General features: G+C 45.0%; 1 protein-coding gene across 1 annotated transcript in view; it reads left to right on the forward strand.

Moving 5' to 3' along the window:
• GUCA1C (guanylate cyclase activator 1C) overlaps positions 1–13,560 on the forward strand; it is a 125,892-nt gene that overhangs the window by 66,162 nt on the left and 46,170 nt on the right. The window contains exon 2 of the mRNA XM_088442158.1: positions 5,107–5,256. Within this exon, the coding sequence (XP_088298284.1) occupies positions 5,107–5,256 (150 nt within the window). The remainder of the gene's footprint in view (positions 1–5,106; positions 5,257–13,560) is intronic.

The following is a 13,560-nucleotide window of genomic DNA, read 5'->3' on the forward strand; positions in this document are numbered from 1 at the left end:
TCCACTTCCTGATCACATGTCCTCCTGTGCTGCAGGATTCTTAAAGATACACTACCTCAACTTAGAGATGGCCATCGGTATGATTACCATCGATGGCAAAGTAGAAAGTGGCCATTGATGGTAACCATCTGTGCAATGGATGACCATCGATGGCTCTACCAGAACTGGGGGGCGTGGTTTTGCAGGTTTTGGGGGTGGAGCTATGCTCAGTGTCCCAGCACCTTGAAAAAAATAAAAAAAAATAAAAACTATTCAGTTATGTTCTTCCATCGATGAAGGGAAACCATCTGGTCCTCCCCATCGATAGGAAAAACATTAGACATCGGCCATAAACATCGATGATTATGAATCATCGATGGCTGATGGCCATCCCTAACTCATCTTACTGTTAATTGACAATGCACATAAATTATCTATATAGATACTACAGGAGACACGCAGGGTGGGGTCCCATTACCATTAACCAGCCCCAAACTGGTCAGCCCAGGGATGGAATCCCTCTGAAAGTCAGGACCCCCCAACAATTGTGATTCCCCTCTCCAGAAGGTCAACCAGTAATGGGCTGAAACCACAGGTCTATTTCCTGCCTTAGTGTTATCCCCCTGGCTGGCTCAGCCCAGTGTTGCTTACTGGAAAAAAGGGGGAACCCCATGCTGTTTTTTTCTCACTTTTCTAATAACAACACAGGCTGAGAGGTCCGAATCTTTGGGGGAAGGGAGACACCATCCTTTTTTTCCCCTAAAATTTTACTTTTTAGCTGCTCTAAGCCTGGCGTCTGAGCCCCTGGTTTTTAGCGGCGTCTGAGTCACTGGTCGTAACTGCTAGCTTTTTAACAATGGCTGTGTTATTGTATTATGACTTTCAACATTTTGAATGTTGACATTTTGACCCTAACAAAATATAGGCAATAAAAATTTCAACATGAAATATATAGACGTGCTTATGTTTTTAATGTTGACATTTTGATAAAATATCAAACAAGTAAGACAATAAAATATGGTGTATGGTTTTCAACATATTATCTGAGAAATGCTGTTTTTAAGACAAATTAATTAATTATAGGCCTGATGCAGAGACGGACGCAATGACGATGTTCATGCAGCTCAGTGATTATCGGTAATCTGCGTATATGTGTTTGAGTCGCACTTTGCATGCATCAAGTTTCGTTATCGATGTTGCTCGCAGTGAGCATTTATTTGCAAAGTGATTGACAGGCAGGGACCGTTTGTGGGCGGCAACATAGGGTGGCGATTGAAATGCAGGCATGTCATGGACGTTTTCAGGGATTGTTTTAGCATGCGACCAGTGGTGGCTCCAGAGGTGGGGCTGCAGCGCAGTCCATACATCAAATAGGGGAGCCACACCAACTGCCATTCCAGATGCTGTCAAACATTGTCGGCCGGGACTCACTGGCAGTTGGTGTGGCTCCCCTATTTGAATTTTGGACTGTGCTGCAGCCCCACCTCTGGAGCCACCACTACCTGTGACTGTGATCCCGTATGCAGTAAAAATTGCTCTGGCATCTCAGGGCCTGATTCAGAGATGGACGGTATTGCACAGCCACATGGAAGCGGCTGTGCGATACCATCCATCTAATATTCTAATGCAGCAGGAGGTGTCTGTAGGAAGAAAACGCCTCTTGCTAGCATCTGCTATCTGAGTGCTGCGTTTAAAGACGCAACCTCGCGTCATCAGCATGACTATCTGTCATGATGGCTGCAGTTATTGCCCATCTGGGTAAGCTGGCACCGGTACACCCTAGTTTCCGGAAAGATAGGCCAATCATGTCCCCACTCTGCCCTCAAACGGCTGCAGCTTGTCATTCATGCTGTGGCTTGGGGGCATAGCATGCAAGAACGCAGAACCAGTTCTGCACATGCGCAGAATGGGTCCTGGGAAGACCTCCAACAATCAGAGAGTAAGCAAACCATCGGGTTTGTCTACATCTCTGAATCAAGCCCTCAGTCCCCATGGCTATTCTGCACAACCATAGTGTCAGAAGGCTGATTATGTGTTGCGTCTTTGTACGCAATCGCTTGGATGTGCAATGCTGCCTGTGAGTGTATCAATACAAATTCCAGTGGCTGCGACATTTACATATTTACATACAAAGTTACAGCCGCGGTGGCATTAGCGTACATCCCTGAATCAGGCCCTATATTTGCTGTGTGATTATACACTCAGAGGGGGTCACATTTTTAGACTCAAACAAGGAATATAAAACACAGTCACATTTTTTCTATAAAACTCTTTTACTGACACACTGTTATAGCTATTACTAATGTGTATGATATCCTATATCCTTTGTTATTTATAATCACTTTGATATGGTTTGTCATGCTATTAATGATGATAGTTTTCTTGTTGTCTTCATCCCTATATTCGGATAAGTTCTTCTATGAGACCAGTCTTGGTGATGATCGTCTTCTTCTTGAGATTTTTTCTTTACAACTGTCCAAAGATTCTTATTGGATTTGCATCTGGACTGTTACCTGGCCAGGAAAGGACATCTACATTATTTTCTGCCAAATCTGCCATCTTCAAAAAAACTCAATTTATTTTTTAAATAGACTTAGGCTGGTATCCAATTAGCAGTGCTAAAGTAGCTCTGTTAAAGGATCGTTGCAGGGCTATCCAGCCCCAAAGTGCCGCCCGATGCTGGCACTTATAGTGGGTTTTTCGGGACCTGAATAGTCTTGAAAAATCATCCATAAAAGTGCAGTTTTTCCACAATGGTGAGAACAAATAGGTCCCTGAGCTTATCACGGATCCTATGTATTTTCGCCCAAAATAGCCTAATTTTTCATCCACAAAAATAGGATATGGAAAAAAAAATCATCAAAAAAACGGGGAATATCAGCAAAAAATCTCTGTTTTTCGCCCCTGAAATAATATTGGGCTAATTGGATACCACTCCTAGAATCTTAGGAAACACATGGAAATACCTCATTGCATTGCCAAACAGTTTTACAGTCAGGTAAATTTACAGTCGATATTTTAATGTTTATCAATTTAGACAATATTTAATTGATTAAAAATGTATTAAAATCGACCTCTAGTAATAGTAATGGAGACCAAGGACTCCAAACTTTGTCAAATGATTTGGCCAAATTATTAATTATGCTAGACATGTACTCCATCTTATGGTGTACCAAATGTGTTAAAGGACTGAGGACCTCATTCAGAGTCGGTCGTTGCGGCCGCTCGGTCGTACGCCACCGATGTTCGCTAAACTGCGCATGCATAAAATCCACAATGCGCGTGCGCAAACTAGCTATTACGATCAGAAAATGCTCTCTCCTTGAACACAGCCAGGTCGTTAGTTTGAGTGACAGATTGAGCCGTTTGTGGGTTGTAACAGGGGAAGGTGCTTGTGAACGGGGGAGTGGAGATCCGAACGCAGACGTGCCTGACTATGCAAATGGCGTTTTATGGGAGTGCATAATTAACTAAGTAGTGTCATGGCACATGTGACATGGGAGGTTTTGACACTGACTTGATCGTAGTGCTTAAGAGAGGGTATGGTCAACCTTAAGCTCTACGACCAGCTCCGATGGTTCCCGATGGTCTCGATTAATCCTTATATGCCCGGAGATGACGTGTATTGCGAATGAAAAGGGGGCGTGTTTTTAGTCTTACGGCCGCATCCTCCCTTCGCTCGTCCAGCTAACGATCCCATCTTAATGACGCAACTTGCGAGCGCTTCATTTGCATATCCGGCCCCTTTTACCTTACGACCGTCCGGCCGCAACGACCGACTCTGAATGAGGTCCTGAATGCATAGGTGACGGTGTGGGCAACTTACAGTCAGCAGTGACTTGGCAAGTCGTAGCAGAAACAATGTGGTGCATTAACTTTTTTTGGTGCCTGGATAATGTTGGGAGACCCAGAGAAAGAATAAAGTATTTAGGGTCAAAAGGGACGGGGACATTAAATAAATGCGAGAAGAGGTTAACTGCCAAAGAGCAGTTAACTTTAGGCAAGACCACCAGAAGGGGATGAAGGTGTCCTTATCAGAGCATCCCCTCCAACATCTGTCTATAGTGTCAAGGAACATTACCCTCAGATGAGAAGGTACATAGTACCATTGATATAACAGTTTATATACATTCTCTTTAATTTTAATGCAGATGGAACTGGAGGCAGCATTGTCCCACATCTCTGACCATTCCTTAGTATCCAAATGAATGCCTAGATAGGTTTCCCATGGGAGTCTCGTGTTGAAGGCGTCTCCTCGACAAGCAGCACATATAATTCACAGATTAAACCTTTTGTCGAGGTGCATCTCCAACATATATCCTCAAATGTGAGAGGCCTACTAACAAGGATAGATTTGATCTTAAAATGGAAGTGCCTTAGCTGTAAGAAATGGAGGAAGTCCTTAGATGGGAGTGATGAATCTGAGAAAACTGGGAGAAATTAGTGTCACTGGTAATATAGTTGATGTTCCTCTCTGTCCACAAACCAAAAGACAACCCGCTCGTACCTGGAGGGAATTCAGGATTGTGGAATAACGGAATGAGAGGAGATGGGCCGTGGGCCAGCTGACACTTGTTTACTATGAAAGCGAATGGAAGACTATGGGGAGGGATACAATATTCCGGGCACAGTGAGTCCTTGGAAGCCACAAGAGGGAAGAGAGAGACAACAAACCTGGCTCATCAGCCTCAATATCCACACAAACCTTCTTTGCACAAGGGTTACACCATTGTACACTGTGGGTAGATGACAAATGTAATAGGCAGTTTTTATTAATAACCTACCATATGAATAACATGCACTTACCCTGGCATAATCAGTACATGCAACATATGTCGAAATTTGTGTAATATGTTCGTACTGTATTTTTTTTTTTTTTTTTATTATATAGATAGGGAATAAGTTTTTACTTTGTAAACTTTACTGTCCCCCCCCAAAAAAATAAACATATATATATATATATATATATATATATATATATATATATACATACATATTATATATAACATACTATTATATTTTCAATATTATTTTTTTATTTTTCACAATAATTGTTAAAAGAACAAAAAATGAATGGAAAAAAACTTTTCCCTTTTACTTACTCTGTATTTTTCTGTTCATTCTCAGGATGGATTTATTGACTTTTTGGAATTTATTGCTGCAATTAACTTGGTTTTACGAGGAAAAATTGATCAGAAATTAAAGTGGTATTTTAAACTATATGATGCAGATGGTAATGGATCGATTGACCGAAAAGAATTGCTAAGTATTATAACGGTAAGGAAACAAGTTGAGAGAACAGACAACATACTGTACTCTCTCAAGAAGAAAGACTATTTATTGAAGCAGTTATACATCATTTCTGAGTTATCGCTCATCTTTAATTCTTCTGTTTTTACCCAATGTTTTATATGACCCTGATGCCATATAAATTTTTGTGGCATGATCCAAGTATTTTGTAGTGTTCGACAAGGGAATAATGAGGCCAAAGAAAGTTCAGGTTATATCAAATAAAGCATACTTTGTAAGTTTGGGTTTCAGTGTATTTTTTTATGAGAATCTGACCATATCTGGCATGAATGTAATATTTTCTTGTCAGGTATAGTTATGCTCCAATAATATACTATAATTGAACCTGTGATAGTTGCATAGCAATTGCTTAAACAGATGTGTTTATGTATTAGATAAATGTATCAGAAAAATTAACCATGGTTTGAAACATCAATAGACAAGTATTTTTCTATAACTAAATGATACTTTAGTTGCAATAGTCAATTCCCCAAGACAACACTCATATTACTTTGTTATATAAATTTATAGTTTTCCACCAAAATCCCAGGTTCGACCCAAGATTTGGAACACGCTTCCAAATCGGGTCAGATCCGGGACATACCCCTTTCACACCGCTGTTCACACTGCACCTGTGTGCTGTGGAACTTTTCTGCTGCACTTGGTGATTACATCATCTCCAAGCACCGGGGAATCCGGATCTTCCCATGCAGAAAACAGGACCAGGTCATCTGACCCGGGTTACCCCTTTACACTGCCCCTTAACCTGGGTCCTTCCCGAGTCCAACCCTTGTCACTACCCGGGTTGGATTCCTGAGTCACTGGACCCTCGCTATTTTACTGCAACCCTTTTTTCACTGAGCTGCAACCCAGGTAGACTCAGCAATAACGAGGGTTATTGCGGCAGTGGAAAATGGGTATTATTCTTCATATCAAAATTCTTTACTTGTAACTTTTAATGAAGTTGTAAAGAGAAGAACTGTCTGTTGGTCACTGAGATACTCACACATCAGTCCCTGAGAGTTCAGTTATCCCAGCTACAAAAAGTGCGTTATTCATGAGTGCTAATTCACTACAACAGTAACACAGAGTGTTGGGAAGTAAATACGGTAACTTATAATAGAATTATATATGGAACACTTTTAATGCTTACATGATATAATTTATAGCATGTCATTATATATGTTTATTTGCAAATTGATAAGCCATCTGGATTGCATTTACAGACTCCTACCGCCTTGCTATTGCCCATGACACTTTTGTTTGAGTATTTCTTGTTAAATGGTCCTGTTACAAATTTACAACATTGTGGCCCTTTCATTTTTCCTTTGAGTATATAGAGTAATGTGGCTTGCAAAATACAAGGATACAGCCTCATTTTCTGGGATGCTGCCCCTGCTCCACCCCAAAATGGCCGCAGCCTGTCAATCAGGCTGCGATGTCCAGGCACTGTGAGTGAGCTGCAGAAGGAGATCTGCAAGTGTGCAGTACAGATCCTGCGTGTACACAAGTGTGCAGTACAGATCCTGCATATGCACAAGTGTACAGTACAGATCCTGCGTATGCACAAGTGTGCAGTACAGATCCTGCGTATGCACATGTGTACAGTACAGATCCTGCGTATGCACAAGTGTGCAGTACAGATCCTGCGTGTACACAAGTGTGCAGTACAGATCCTGCGTATGCACACGTGTACAGTACAGATCCTGCGTATGCACAAGTGTGCAGTACAGATCCTGCGTATGCACACGTGTACAGTACAGATCCTGCGTATGCACAAGTGTACAGTACAGATCCTGCGTATGCACACGTGTGCAGTACAGATCCTACGTATGCACACGTGTACAGTACAGATCCTGCGTATGCACACGTGTACAGTACAGATCCTGCGTATGCACAAGTGTGCAGTACAGATCCTGCGTATGCACAAGTGTGCAGTACAGATCCTGCGTGTACACAAGTGTGCAGTACAGATCCTGCGTATGCACACGTGTACAGTACAGATCCTGCATATGCACACGTGTACAGTACAGATCAAGCATATGCACACGTGTGCAGTACAGATCCTGCGTATGCAAAGTGTGCAGTACAGATCCTGCGTATGCACAAGTGTGCAGTACAGATCCTGCGTATGCACAAGTGTGCAGTACAGATCCTGAGTATGCACAAGTGTGCAGTACAGATCCTGCGTATGCACAAGTGTGCAGTACAGATCCTGCGTTTGCACAAGTGTACAGTACAGATCCTGCGTATGCACAAGTGTACAGTACAGATCCTGCGTATGCACAAGTGTACAGTACAGATCCTGCATATGCACAAGTGTGCAGTACAGATCCTGCGTATGCACAAGTGTGCAGTACAGATCCTGCGTATGCACAAGTGTGCAGTACAGATCCTGCGTGTACACAAGTGTGCAGTACAGATCCTGCGTATGCACACGTGTACAGTACAGATCCTGCGTATGCACACGTGTGCAGTACAGATCCTGCGTATGCACACGTGTACAGTACAGATCCTGCGTATGCACACGTGTACAGTACAGATCCTGCGTATGCACAAGTGTGCAGTACAGATCCTGCGTATGCACAAATGTGCAGTACAGATCCTGCGTGTACACAAGTGTGCAGTACAGATCCTGCGTATGCACACGTGTACAGTACAGATCCTGCATATGCACACGTGTACAGTACAGATCCTGCGTATGCAAAGTGTGCAGTACAGATCCTGCGTATGCAAAGTGTGCATTACAGATCCTGCGTATGCACAAGTGTGCAGTACAGATCCTGCGTATGCACAAGTGTGCAGTACAGATCCTGCGTATGCACAAGTGTGCAGTACAGATCCTGCGTGTACACAAGTGTGCAGTACAGATCCTGCGTATGCACACGTGTACAGTACAGATCCTGTGTATGCACAAGTGTGCAGTACAGATCCTGCGTATGCACACGTGTGCAGTACAGATCCTGCGTATGCAAAGTGTGCAGTACAGATCCTGCGTATGCAAAGTGTGCAGTACAGATCCTGAGTATGCACAAGTGTGCAGTACAGATCCTGCGTATGCACAAGTGTGCTGTACAGATCCTGCGTATGCACACGTGTGCAGTACAGATCCTGCGTATGCAAAGTGTGCAGTACAGATCCTGCGTATGCAAAGTGTGCAGTACAGATCCTGAGTATGCACAAGTGTGCAGTACAGATCCTGCGTATGCACAAGTGTGCTGTACAGATCCTGCGTTTGCACAAGTGTACAGTACAGATCCTGCATATGCACAAGTGTACAGTACAGATCCTGCGTATGCACAAGTGTACAGTACAGATCCTGCGTATGCACAAGTGTACAGTACAGATCCTGCGTATGCAAAGTGTGCAGTACAGATCCTGCGTATGCACAAGTGTACAGTACAGATCCTGCGTATGCACAAGTGTGCAGTATACAGATCCTGCATATGCACAAGTGTACAGTACAGATCCTGCGTATGCACAAGTGTACAGTACAGATCCTGCGTATGCACAAGTGTACAGTACAGATCCTGCGTATGCAAAGTGTGCAGTACAGATCCTGCGTATGCACAAGTGTGCAGTACAGATCCTGCGTATGCAAAGTGTGCAGGCAGAGCTTGCACCCAACACAGGCTTCAGGCATAAAGAAAATGGCAGTTTATATTAGAAAATATATTTTAAAAAAAAGCTTACGAGCACACAGGTATCTCTGATCGGTGAGCTGCTTCTGTAACCCGGTCGGCTGAGCTGAAGTGAATGTAGGCCAGCAGCTCAGTTGCCCACACCACTCAGCTGACTGGGTTACAGAAGAAGCTCAATCACTGATCAGAGATCCCTGTGTGCAGGTGAGCATTGTTTTAAATGTATTTCTATTATAAACATTTATTTTCTTTATGCCTGCAGCCTGTGTGGCTGATCACAGACACCATCTCTGTGCTCTGCTCTGCCTGTAAGATGTCAGAAAAGGCAGAGCAGGACTACGGGTCTATTAAAAAATGGTTAGTTTAGAAGTGCTTGGTCCGAAAAGATTTCACATCCAAGGTTCGTCATACTTAAGGAGCATACACACTAGACAATATGCTCCCGGAGCGATATCGTCTAGTGTGTCCCTGGCAGGCTGTGCTCAATGTCGTTTATGACATTGAGCACACCCGCTGAACGATATCATTAACGATATCGTTCAGCGCCGGGCTCTCTCCCCCATTCCCCAACATGCAGCAACCTGACGACATCGTCAGGTTGGCCTGCATGTTTACTTGATGAACGATAATGACAAATAACCCGCGGGAACGCGCATCGTCGTTATCGTTCATCTTTTTGATGTTAAAAATGGCCAATTAAGTGGACGACTGAACGATAACGATATCGTTATTGTTCAGTCGTCCACTTTAATCGCCCAATGTGTACGCACCTTTACCTACCCACCTGATTTGGTCGGGAGCCTCCCGAAAATCGGGTGCCGCTCCCGACCTCCTGGGAAGGCAGGCAATCCCCCCGGCTGCCACCCGCCCCTCTTATCTCCCGCAATAACCCCTGCAACCCACGCAGCAGGGGTGGGGAGCGATGACGCGATTCGCGTCACTTTGGCCCCGTCCCCTGATTCACAATGCCTATATTATCAGCATTGTGTAGTGGGCAGGGCCAAACAGACGCGATCGTGTGGCCCAGGCACCACCACGCCCACAAGTTCCTCTCACCCGCCCGGCCACTCCCCCTTGTCCCGGCCATGCCCCCAATCCTGCCGATCTGGCTGCTCCTTCCCGGAAGGAGCAGCCAGAAAGTTGGCAGGTACAGTATGAGGTTTGTTAAATCTGGGCTGGCTGCACTTCCAATACAAGTGACTGGTAGTATTGCATATAGATGACTTTGGTAAATTTACTAACTGTCGGTTTTGGGTGATTTTCTGTCAGTTTTGAAATTCGCCCATTTGCTAAGGGCAAGTATACAGTACAAACAGGGGCGTATCTATAATGGGTGCAGGGTGTGCGGGGTACACAGGCCCCCGGGTCCAGGGGGCCCCCACACCGCACACCCTGCACCCATATTATTTAAAACTCACCTGTATATGGTCCCGAGTCGGGTGTAAGCGTTGCGCATAATACCGGAAATTGGCCGCCGCAGCCATTTTTCCAGCGTTCTGCGAATGCGCAGTAGACTCTGGGCACACTCTAGTTCCCAGAGTCTACTGCTTCTGCGGTGGCCAGCCAGCCATGTCAGTCGGTTGCCGGCCACCGGGGAGAGAGGAGGGGGCCCTGCACAGGAAATGCACATGGGCCCCCTCCTCTCTTAAAATGCCCCTGAGTACAAACCACAGATTTACTAAGCATTGGTTTGCAAACTGACCACAAGCCGGCAGCCGACCCCTCCAAATAAAAGACTACTGACTATCAGACGTGTTTAAGTTCTAAAACACATTCCTTTGGACAAAGCACTTAGGGCCTGATTCACTACGGATTGCAATTCTGCTTATACACACGCACCGCAGTTGCCATTATCAGAGGTGCTATGTAAATGTTTGCATTCACATTGTGATCGCAGGCATACATAAGGACACCCTCTTCCCCATACTCCCATCCATATAGTTGGCCAATATAGAGGTAACATTGAGTGACCCATATGCACACTTGCAAAAGCCCTGACCTTACTCAGAAATTGCTAACAGCCACGCACGCTATCAGTGCTATGGCTGCTTATGGACACGCAGTGGATAATTTATGCATGCCCCTGCAACAGCGTTGCAACGCACTGGCACGCCTACCCCTCCATCACCACCCACAAATGGCACTTCCTGTCAATCACTCTGCCATGGGTCTGCGTATCTTCTGCAATCGCAGGTCCGAACGCAATTGCTAGTTCGCGCACGCACACTGTGATGCATACGCATGCGCAGTACGCAACAATTGACCATTTGCGTGCGTATAAGCAACTGCGCTCCTTGCTGAATCAGGCCCTTATTAACAACTTTTTCACATGTAAGTATAAGTTTCCTTTGTGTTCTGTTATTGCAAAAGCTAAAATACAGTAATGTTACCTCATATAAGATAGGTGCTTGATGGATATCCACACAGACATTTTTTTCTAAAACAAAAATACAATTGAAACGTTTGTCCAAATGGACAGTTAAAATATATATTGTGTGAAGCGTTGCACAAAACTAGTATACCACAAAATATATTGTTTGTCGTTTTCCCAGGTAAGTTTGCTGAAATGTAATGTTAATGTCAACAAATAATTGGACCTTATCGTTTCCTTTTAGGAAGTGAGGCTGGGGAGCCTCAATGGTAAATTTACTAAGAATTGAGTTTGGTCTAATTTTTTTTTTTAAATACTCTTTACTTCACCGAAACTCGGGTGAGTTTTCCGTTTTTCAACTCACAAATTTACTAAGAATTGAGTTTCGCTGAAAGTGAGTTTTCCGATGGTGAAGTAGATCAAGATTTCTTCCCCTAGTTGCGAGTTTAGATGAGATTACTCACCCGAGATTGCACTCTCTCTGCCAAACTCGCCCGAGCAAGCAGCCTGCACATATCAGTGAGATTTGTGAAGGCTGCTTGTCTTGTACCTGTAAAAAATGGGTTAAAATGTAATAAAAACTATTACATAGAGTCCCTCCCAGCCAGTCCTGGTTCCTAAAATTACGGGGAACAAACCGAGTAGGGTTCCACCATAATTTAGGAACCTGCACCAGGCTGCAGGGCCATATCTGGTTTTAAATATAGGGGGGAAAAATTGTGTAGGGGTACCCCTATATTTTAAACCAGCACCAGACCCAAACTGACCGGGGTGTAATGCTACAGCCAGGAGACCCTATTACCGGGTCTCCAGGGCCAAGGCATTCTCAACCATAGCCAGTCAGACTAAGCCGGGGATCTCAGGGGAGGTGGGGACCCCCCAAAAAAGGGGTCCCCCCTCTCCCAAAACCCCAGGCTTGGTCTGAAGCCCAGAACTCTTCCCCGCACCCCTGGGCTTACTGCTAATGGTAAGTATATGGATCGGGGACTCGGCTGTGGGTACAGGGGCACCTGTAGTTCCACTGTAAAATACAATAGTTTACTACTATTTTCCACTTTATTACCCCATACACACAGCCCAGGGGTGCGGGGAAGAGCCCCGGGTGTCAGATCAAGTCTGGGGTTTTGGGAGAGCAGGGACCCCTTTTTGGGGGTCCCCACCTCCCCTGAGATCCCCGGCTTGGCCTGAGTGACTTGGGGTGATAATGCTTTGGCCCTGGAGACCCAGTAATAGGGTCTCCGGGCTATGGCATTACACCCCAGTCGTTTTGAGTCCGGTGCTGGTTTTAATTATAGGGGGACCCCTACGCATTTTTCCCCCTATAATTAAAAAATGACTGGCCCTGCAGGCTGCTGGTACCTAAATTATGGTTGAACCCTACTCAATTTGTTCCCCGTAGTTTTAGGTACCAGGAGAGGCTGACGAGTCCGGGGCTGGTTATGGCTTTTGGGGAGGGACCCTACATCATTTAAAAAAATAAAATAAACCTTTACATTAGGCATACAGGCAGAAACATATGCAAATCACACTGATCTATGTATATTACTGGCAAACTCGCAGCTTAGGAGGTGGTCTATTTGAAAGTTATTTACCAGTGAGTTTTCTACAATCTCATATAAGATTGTAAACTCAAATTTTAGTAAATTCATGATTTGCATCTTTTTCTTTTTCAAGTACTTCCTAGTTTGGCCGATGGTGAGTTTTTTCAAGTTTGCTATCTCACAAGAGTTTTAACAGTGAAAAGAGAGAACTCAGGGCCTGATTCAGAGCCAAACGCTCTGACCAGAGCACTCGCTCTGAATCAGGGCCCTCCTCCATGAAAATGTAGCGTCCTCCTGGACGCTCGCATAGCTGTGGGTGACCACCCACAGCTTATGCGAGTGTCCATGATGATGGTCGTGATGGTCAAGACCATCGCGACCATCGGGCTTGCGACGGAGACCCTGCGGTAGGGTCTCGCTGCCGCAAGCCCTGGTGTGATTTTGGCTCTATCAGAGCCAAAATCACTCCCACTGACATCACTAGTGATGTCAGTGGGGCCGGCTTCAGACGGTAGGCGTTCCCATGGGAACGCCTCCCTCTGGCAGTCACGCCCACCAAAGGGGGCGTGCTGTCAATCAACATCGACAGCACGCCCCCTTTGGTGCGAGACCCGGAGCGACGGAAAGCCCGTCGCTATCCGGGTCTTGCGCATGCGCTCTACGGAGCTCCCTCCGTTGTGCGCATGCGCAGTGGGGCAACATCGACCCGCTTGCGAGCGTCCTGCGCTCGCGAGCGGGT

This window comes from Taudactylus pleione, unplaced genomic scaffold (assembly GCF_031769625.1).
Source record: "Taudactylus pleione unplaced genomic scaffold, aTauple2 ptg000305l, whole genome shotgun sequence".
NCBI lineage: Eukaryota > Metazoa > Chordata > Amphibia > Anura > Myobatrachidae > Taudactylus > Taudactylus pleione.